The sequence below is a fragment of the Sinocyclocheilus rhinocerous genome, unplaced genomic scaffold (genome assembly GCF_001515625.1).
Source record: "Sinocyclocheilus rhinocerous isolate Xijiao unplaced genomic scaffold, SAMN03320098_v1.1 scaffold993, whole genome shotgun sequence".
NCBI lineage: Eukaryota > Metazoa > Chordata > Actinopteri > Cypriniformes > Cyprinidae > Sinocyclocheilus > Sinocyclocheilus rhinocerous.
Genome location: NW_015639771.1, coordinates 2,112,253 through 2,122,302, shown reverse-complemented (window position 1 = coordinate 2,122,302; position 10,050 = coordinate 2,112,253). Strand labels below are relative to the sequence as shown.

Genomic DNA, 10,050 nt, shown 5'->3' with positions numbered 1-10,050 from the left:
TGCTCCCGCGAGACCCGACGCAACAGAGTGCGATGCGGGGGAAGATGGGCGAGTGCTGGTGCGGGCGGCTAGTAGGGCGATACTCGCGTCAGTATCGATATATCGATACTTTGGATCGATACGCCCATCCCTAGCGGCTAGACATTCGTGTGTGTGCGGGATGCGGAGAATACAATGATTCACGGGACTCCCGCAAAATAGAAATATCAAAACATAAAATATCTAAAACAAATAAATTGTTATTCATCTAACAGTAACGTGATTACTTTTGAAATGAGTAATCAGTAATTTGATTACATTTTCAGAGTAACTTGCCCAACACTGTCTATCTATCTGATTACAAACTGTGGTAGAGCAGCGCCATCTCATGGTCGGAATCCACTACTACAACGCGCCTCTCAGCAGTTGAAGAATGCAAGGGCGGAATCGAATGTATCCCAGTTTCCTTTTTCGACACTTTGTAACCCACTTTCAGCGCGTCACAGTAGGTCAAAATTACAATCTTCCCTTCTAACACAAACATCCTCAAACTTCGACGGACAGGACTTTTTAACTATTCCCTCCCCTCTAAACATTTCAAAGAAAACTTCCACTCCATCGCCCAGTTTGATGCGGACACCTCTTGGACTCCCTAAAAAATTCCCTGATCCCCGGTCAGTTCTCTCCTGTCGGATAAGCAATACGATCTGCTCCCCAACTCCATTCTCTATTTTTGTGCTTCCTTGTGCTGCCAAGCCCCTGACGTAATGCTCCGTGTTAATTATTAGCATGTGGCAAGCGATGCCGAGACTCTCCTCTGCTGCTTAAACAAGAGCGACTGACTGCGGGGAGAAAAACCTCGTCAAGATGGCCAAACACACTGACCCAGAGTGAAGGGGCACCGCTCCCTGTCCCGTCCAGTCCTGTCCTGCGACCAGCACCAATGCAACTGCTCCTTTAGGTGAGTGACTTCTGAGGGTTTTTACTAGAGCATTTTAAGCCTTTTCAGTAGCCTACAAACCTGGGTTGCAACATCTCTTGTCTCAGCTTTTTTTTTTTTTTGCCACAGCAGTAGCTTTCTGTGGGAACTCCGAGTATGAAAAATGGAAATCAGAACGAGTCTGTTTTATTAAAAGTTTTGGGTTGTTTATTAATTACAACTCATAAACGGGGCATTTCGATTGATTTAGGCAGGGTAAACCACCAAACTGCTGACGTAAAGTGGGGAATTGTTTCATATGTAAAGGGGTGTGAAAATGAAGACTGAATAGTGTGCACTGACTTACAGTAGGGACAGTCGAGCAACAATTTTTGGGAATGTTCTGGACAGTCAGTGATTCCGCTCGGTTATTAGAGGATCGCTCGAGTGCCGCATGTATAGACACGAATAGAAACTGAAAGCCTGCGTTTATTTTTATTTGTCCACATCTGATGCTTTTGGAGGTAAGTGTATATTTAGGTCAACCTACAGGACAAAAGATATTGAGATTGCATTGCTCTTGCGGAGTTCCCAGTTAACAGTTCATCTGCGAATATTCACTAAAGAATCACTAAAGAACGTTTAAGCATTCTTAAAAACTCGCTCATTCCCGCTAACGTGTCAACTCGCCTCTCATCTCAGACTCGAGTCTTTAGAATCCGGTTCAGTTCACTGATTCATTCCGCATGAGTCGTCGTTATGCCAGTAGGTGGCGATAAGTCTCTTTTTGTGTGAATTGAGTAATTGAATCACTCAAGTCCGCATGATATCAAAATTGACAAAATTTACTATATTCTTTAGCCCACATTACTAGCCTTAGGGTGAACAATTATTCAGTCTATGTTAATTCACAGAAAAAAATGTTTGTCTTCATAATCTTCAGTCAAAATCTCAGATGCAAGATTCACTATTGAGATGAGTCGCTCGTTCCTAAATGAGATGTGCTTATTTAGTTCGTTTGCGAATTAGATGTCTTCTGTTTTTAATGAACTAACGCTTTTTGCTCGTACTGCAGTCAGTTAGTGAACTAAAACTATGGGTCAGTGCATAGAAATGTACACAAATGTTTATCGTTCTCTTAAACGATTCGTTCAAAACACTGATTCATTCACGAATGAAACACCACTGTATGAAGCAGGTTTATTTTTGTCTCTGGCTTCTTATGAAAGGAAAGTGAACTTGTTTCACGGACTGAGACCACGTGATATTTGCCAACTCGTTATAAATGGTTAACCTGTTCGAGTTTCTTCTAAGAAATTTTACCTACGTGTCGTTTTCATCTGGAAGACTCAAGCAACAGACTTGTGGCACGTTTCCAAAGGCTTGTGAAACCAGCAATGGGCTTCAAAATATGTAGATTATACAGCTGACAGTCTACTAGCTACTGTCAGTCTACTAGCCAAACCAGCCTAAGGTAGTCAGCCTGATTTTTGGAACTAGTTATGGACCTACCTGGACCATAAACCAGCTTCCAAAACACTATTGCCAGCATTAAGTTGAAATTTTCACCAGTGCTTGACTTTTTGTGTTTGTATTTCTTCTAAAATATGGACTGTATAATCACTACTCTTTACTTTAACAGAAAGAAGATGTTCTCTGTGGACAATGCCATCAAGACTAAAGCTGGACAGTCACTGTATGCAGGAGAAAAGCTGAGGAAAGTTTTGTAAGCCCCAAGTGGCCAGAGGGTTGGAGAGCTCCAACTAATACCATCTCAAAATCTTCAAACAGGGATTCCCTACCACTAAGCCTAACTCCAAAACCCAAGAACAAAGATGCAATACATTGGTACCCACTAGCAAATAACATCTCAAAGGGCTATTTTCTGTCAAACCTCAAGTGAAGGTGAAAGCATTTTTGGATACGTCTGCGTGGTGATTCTCTAGTAAGCTGCAAAGCATTGTCATTGGGTTGTGGCCATCTCTCTCTCCCCCTCTCAAAGAACCCAATTGCCAAGTCTTGGTACCGTGAGCCTGCCCACCAGATCATGATGTTTCGTGACCAGGTGGGAGTCCTCGTCGGCTGGTTTAAGGGATGGAATGAGTGCGAACAGACGGTGGCGTTATTGTCGCTCCTCAAGCGGGTCAGTCGGACCCAAGCACGCTTCCTTCAGCTCTGTCTGGAGCATTCCTTGGCTGACTGCACTGAGCTGCATGTTCTGGAAAGGGAGGCCAATAATCCAGGTTAGTAAAGAGGCTACCACCTTTTCTGCCAGTACTAACCACATGCGAGCAGGTGGATTTGAGATGTACCTGTTAAGAACAGGTGCACCCAGCTTTTTTGGTTAATGTATAGGTGTCTTTTAATCTACCCATAAGTTACTTCTTGCAGATTTGTGGAATAGGGATTTCTGTATGTAAAAAGCATAATATGTAATGTTGTATCCAAAATGTTGGGCTAAATTTGAGCGTGCGCTTCATTGTGGGCGTGTGACCATGGAAACGAATACCTTGGAAACCAAATAGCCCAATAAAGGAGCACAATTATTTATACACAGGAATAAACAATCAGCACGCTGAGCTGAAGGCCTGTGGATATTTTATACAAAGGTAAATGCACAGTAAGAAAGTACTATTGCATATTTTGTTCTTGCACACATATACACATACACACTCTAAAACCTGAACATGGGATTCCCATCAGAGTTTATAGTGGGCTGGGACTCATAAAGAGCCTCCTTGTGTTTTGCAGTGGTGTGTGTTGTATTTTATATGAGGGATTTTAGTGCAGCTCTGTCATTGTTATTCTAAAACATCAAGATGAAGATATCAAAAAAGAACTCATGAAGTTTTTAAAGTGGTCCTCACCCTGGCGTGTCCACTGACATTAAAACCAGCTGACGGGGTGCAGCCCAACTGAAACTCTTCTGGTTGGTGTATTTCTGTTGTTAGAATTATACGTTCTTTCTCTGTGATGATGAGTTGCTAGTTTGTTATTGCAGATGGTGGATTTGCATGCTTGTATGTGGTGGTGACCTTTGAATCCACTGGAATGAATGAATCCACTGGAAATGTGTGTGCGTGTGTGTCTGTCTGTGCATGCCTACCTGTGCGATTCACCTCGGGCTGTAGCCTATTACACAGTTGTGTCTATGTCAGCCAGAGCAATGTCAGCTTCCTGTTACTCACCAGACGGCAGGGATTCTTTGGTTAATCAGCGTATTTTCTTTCATTCAATCAGACGTCTGGTTTAGCCTGGACCCTCATTAAGTATCTCAAACTGAACTCACTTCAGGCGATTTAGTTGTTGTTTACCCATGTGAAGGTTATGCTTTGACTTGTTTAGCTCAGCAAACTTGTAAACGATCTTACACTGATATTTTACACAGTTTTTGATTTTTTTTTTGTGACTTGGGTGTTGTTTTGTATTCGAAGCCTGTTCAGGGGTTTCTAGGAAAGATTAAGGCTAATAAGGTGATTTTTTTAAATAAAGTGTGAGAAAATACTATAATGTAATATTATAATGTAAAATAATGTAATTAAGTTGGCAAATTAGCAAATTGACTGCTTCTGTAAAAATGTAAATGGGTAATTAATTATTAACCTATTTTATTTACTATGCAGAAATCTAAAATATATAATATTTTTAAGTCAGCATATAAAATAATTCAAATGTATGTCTATATATATTATAATTTTTATTGTTGATTTGAAATGATTTGAAATATATTTTTATTGTTTTATGTAATATTTTTATAATATAGCTAAATTGTTTTATGTTTTTACATAACAGAAAATGTAGATGTATTAGCTATGTTAAAAAGGCAAAAAAAAAAAAAATCAACATTAATTTCAAAATGAATCTTTTAAGCTCTTGTCTTATTACATAAACACACACACACACACACACACACACACACACACACAGACTTTGTATTACAATTTGAATTGTTTTCAGTTATTTTAATATATTTTTGTATATTTTACCTATATAATTATAGGTCATTTATCAAGTCAAGTCAAGTCAAGTTTATTTGTACAGCGCTTTTCACGATACAAATCATTGCAAAGCAACTTTACAGCAAATTAAGTTTCTACAATATTTAGTGGTAGCTTATCACTATATATATATATAAATATACTACAGTCGTTACTTTTTAGTAGATTTTACAGTTACTTTATATCTTATATATATTTAATTATATTACTATTATACATATATAAATTGAATGAGGGTAGTGTAGAAGTGGTTACATGTCTGAATGACACATCATGAGTAGACACGCCCCTTATTGCTGATTGGCTACAAGTTTGTTTTGCGATTCGGCCCGAATCAGTTTTTAAAGCGTTTTTGAAAAATCACTTACTCTGCCTTTAACTCAACATTTAAAATATATTTTAGAATGAGTAGTCACATCTATCCTCTGAAATCAAAGATCCTTTATTTTACAAACCAGTAAATGACCACATGAAGACATTCCCATTCATTAGGACAGTGTATACAGAGTTAACTCACAGCTGGAAGTTGAGTGAAAAGATGCAACTATTTGGAAAGAACAGCGCCAATGAGAGGAATCCACAATGACCTACTTATTTCCCTCTGTGAAGGAGCTGCCTTGTTCCCCTGACCCAAATGATGCAACTTATTTGCCTCTCATCTCAGCATCACACACTGTAACAAAATGCATGTGTGTTGTGCAATTGAGACACAAGTAGTATTGCGTATATCATATTTAGTTTCATGTCTTACACTTTAAATGCTAAAAAGGCTATTTTTGCATTGGTAGAATTCACATTTCCTCGGTGCTTCCTTCATCTAGCTCAGTCTTAACCCCCATTGGTGGAGTGGTTTAATTTGGCATCTATGTGACTGAGAATCTATGAAGAAAGTGAATCCAAAACACAAACAAGGTTACACTATCCCAGCTTAGGTTTTGTTATTGTTTGAATTTTTTCAACCGTTCCATCCAGCATGGACAGTAAGATAAAACAGAGAGCGTGTGTATATTTGATGTGCCTAAATGAGAGAAAGTGCGTGTTTGTTAGAATATTATTCCTGTCTGAGCTGGTGTTTAACCCTTGGCCCTTTTCCCGCCCCTCCATCTCACAGCCCAGAGGCAGCAGAGTTCGGACAGGAGGGGCACTGTTGTTATGAATGACTGACTTCATACCTCTGTGTTTCTGTGTGTGTGTGTGTGTGTGTGTTTGAGATGATGAAGGCTCTCCGAGTTGTTTTTCTAACATGGTGGCCTCTCTGTGAGATGCACTGAACTGACGCTCCCTGTTGTGACCGGTAATGTGACAGGAGAGTATTAATTTTTTAATCCTTGTCCCCCAATCATACAGTAAGTTGAATGTCAAACTGTAGAACTATGGTGTATAGTGAATCTACAGTGTAGAGCTGAAATGTCATGGCTTTAGTATTCAAGGGGTTTCAGTGTCCCATAATTCAGTTTATATATTGGCAAGTACTCATAATCACAGCAAAACATAGTTCATTTTACATTTATGCATTCTGCTGCAAATACTTTTTTACAAAGCAACCTACGTTGCATTGAAAATGTACATTTTTTATCAGTTTTTACATTCATTGGGAATCAAATTCATGGGACTTACTGTTGTTAGCAGTAAGAATGTACTTAATATGCCCCAGTTATTTTCCTTTCAGAATGTCTTAATGCAGGTCTTCTTCTAAGAAAAGAAGCAAAATTATAAGTTGTAGAAATCACTCACACAACAGAAAATGTAGCATTTTTTAAATTCAATATTTATTTAAGTCGTACTATACATGTATTGTATAAAATATAGTATAATTTCTAATATATTATAATGTATGTACTATATATATTATAGGATATTAAATATGTAAAGCATACACACAGACACAATTTGACTAAAATAGCTATTTCTTATGTGTATAATTTTATTTATAAGGGTTTTTTGAGAGTTGTAAAGCCATTTATGCCATGTATATATATATATATATATATAGGCAGGCCCAGTTCCAGAAACAAATCACTGAGGGTGCTTTTTAAATTATTGAGGGTGCTCTAGCCTAAATAATGCACATCTGTTTTGGGATATTTATTGTATGTCCTGTCCATTGTTATGATTATCACTATCGAGAGTGAATCCCACATTTATATGTGGATGTCACTCCTGAAACTTTGCAGTGTGTGTATGGCCATTGTTTCTCTTAGCAGCATGAAAAACAAAACTTTTTATTAAAATTCTGAATCGATTATAGAGCCAAGAAAGCGCGCAAAGAGTGCTTCCTTTATAATCACTAAATTGCTGTCACTTATTTCAGTTTATCGCGATCTCAGAAAGATCTGTTGTAAGCAATGAATCTCTCTAGACCGCACAATGAATCTGTTATTTACAGTACATTGTGTCTACACCTTGTTTGTTACAATGAGAGGATTTGCAAGCTTGCATAACTCAGCACTGAACAAAACACTGTCGTTTGGAGCAGTGAGTGGATTCTTAAACACCTCTGATTGGCCATTGCGTTCTGTAGAACTGGGATGGTAATTAGGCTACATTAAGAAGTCATTTTCAATTTCACTGCAGTGTAGAGTTCACTGCTTTCATCCACTGGCCTTCAAACACACCTCCCCTAGTGACCAGTGTCCAGATCCTTGTCCTGTCCAGCCTGATTGTTTTTTTCATCTTCTGCCTTTCATAAAAATGTCACTGAGCTGTTTGGAAAAGAAAGAGTGCTTGTTTCTGGTTTGGGTGTTGAACTGTTACATCGCTCCCACGCATGAGCAAACCGTTTATTTCTAGCCCTCGCTGTGTTCTGTGAACTCATGCACAACCCCAGGGACAGCCATGGAGAACCTGCCAAATATATTTCTTTTTGCTCTGAATCAAACTTTTTTATAGTGTCAGCCCTTTCTGAAAGCATTAGATGAGGAGTCAGACTTTCCTCGTCTTCTCTGTTGGCTTGGCCATTTTTCAGTAACAGCACTTGAGCACAACGACTGGGCAGTGGTGACGTTAATAGGTAGGACTTACAGTACATTTGGAGAACTTCATGTGAGCTGATGTTCGGTCCGTCATGTGATATGTAGAACAGAAAAGGTACTAGGGCAGTTTCCGTTGAAGCTCTCCTGCACTGCCAGGCTACTGGCCAGTTAGGAGTCAATAATACTCCCAGTATGACCAATATTGTATCTCAGTTATGAACCGAAAGGTTGTTGGTTCAAGCCCAGCAAATAACATTGAACCATCATTCACCAGTAGTCCCACTGAGCCCTTGAGTAAGACATAACACCAGGTTGTTCTAGGAGGAAGGTTCCTTTGATAAGTGGATAAAATTGTCAGTATGATCTCTTTCACATTGCTCAGTTTTTTAGCAATGCCTGCACTTGATTTATCTCTCCCAATCCTCAGACCTGACCTCTCCTTGTTCAGCAAGTCTTTTTGACTGTAGTGATTTCATGGCTTGTTGTTAGTGAAACTCAATGTACTTAAAGGGATAGGCTAGTTCACAGAAAAAGTTAACATTTTTATCAATTACTCACCCTCATGTCGATTCACTTACTCTCAAGACTTTTGTTCATCTCTGAAACACAAATGTTATATTTTTTATGAAACCTGAGAGAATTTCCACTGAAAGTTCATTCCGAAACTAAGTAGCTGAGTAATTGAGTAATTTTCATTTTTGGGTCAAGTGTCCCTTTTAAGGCGCTGATGCACAGCTTGCAAATTACGGACAACTGATACTCTAGTCATACAAAATACAGTTATCTTTGTATATAATATTTGACAAGCTAAATTTAGTTTTATATCTGGCAGTAATAGATGTTTTCATTTGTTTTAAGGATTATAATGGTTTTAAGTATAATAATGATTATAATGATTTTAAGTATTATAATGAATAAACAAGACAAGACATTTATACATAATTAAGTTTTTATGAAATCCTAATCTTTGGTTAACCCATACAGTGGTTTCATAAAAATACAATAACAAATACCAGGTGTCAGTATTAATCGTTATACTCCCTTTGAACCATTTGTCATCTTATAGTGTAAAATAATGGAACATTACTGGTCATAACATAACCATCAGATTTAATTTATAATCAATATACTGAAATAAACATTTTCTATATCAATTACACTTCATCCTGTTTCTCTCTACCAACCTCGATTACATGACAATGACATTATTAAATATTAATAAATCCTTTTGACCCAGCTTTGAGCATCCATCAACTTATGGTCTCCATGTATTTTTATATGCATTTTTTTATGAAATATTTATTATTAATGTTTTGTTGTATATAAAAGCCCTTCAAAAATTCAACTGAAAAACGTTCAACAGAAGGACAGTGTAGTGTAATCAGCAGCATTAGGTTTGCCCTCTCAGACACACTTTACTTTGTTACCACTACTTGTTTCCCACTCAAGTAAAGTTGTTGAAACCGTGGCGCCGATGTTAACTTTGTTAAGATGTCTCAGAAAAATGCTGAGTTTGGATGACATCAGCACTTGAGTCAGTCTGGGTAATAACTTACTCATCATCTGTTTCTCATCTTAATGAAAGGCAAAATATGCTCATCTCAGCTAAAAGGAATGGATGACATGCAGGTACTTGAAAGGCATAAGATATATCGTCCTTTCTCCCTACTGGCCTACTGAGTAACATTGCTTTCCTTACGACATCTCTGCTGCTGTTGAAGGAGACTGTGTTTAATTTGCAGTCTTGTCTATACTGCTGTGCTTATCTGCAAATTGGTTTGATTAGCTGAGACAGCAGAAGTCTTATCTTCTTTTATGCAGATTGCATGCAATATTCATACATGTTGCTTTTTAGCATTCATAAGATGCTTGTGTCTTGAAGTTTGCTGAATATTTGCTGAAGATTTTCCTATGAACATCGTTGAATTAACTTCTAGCCCAAATCAGGATTCAGTCACATTAAGATGATTGTAAAACATCACAATTATTATTTTCATTATGCCTGGAAATAACTATTAAAATGATATACTAGTAGAAATTTGTCTGTTAAAGGGGACATCGGACGCCCCTTTTTCACAAGTTGGTGTGATTCTTTAGGGTCTTCATGAAATGTCTGCAACATACTTCGGTTAAAATTCCTCAATGGTCGTGTAAAACAACACCTCTTTGCCTTGTCCAAAAC

At 38.0% G+C, this 10,050-nt stretch overlaps 1 protein-coding gene across 2 annotated transcripts in view; it reads left to right on the top strand.

Moving 5' to 3' along the window:
* Positions 1 to 413: 413 nt before the first annotated feature.
* LOC107751762 (protein Smaug homolog 1-like) overlaps positions 414 to 10,050 on the top strand; it is a 45,735-nt gene continuing 36,098 nt past the window's right edge. Inside the window, exons 1-3 of one of the 2 annotated variants that reach the window (XM_016567529.1) lie at positions 414 to 940; positions 2,541 to 2,803; positions 2,901 to 3,141. In XM_016567529.1, the coding sequence (XP_016423015.1) occupies positions 2,946 to 3,141 (196 nt within the window). In that variant the 5' untranslated portion in view covers positions 414 to 940; positions 2,541 to 2,803; positions 2,901 to 2,945. Of the gene's footprint in view, positions 941 to 2,540; positions 3,142 to 10,050 lie in introns of both variants that reach the window. The other variant, XM_016567530.1, reaches the window with a different exon arrangement.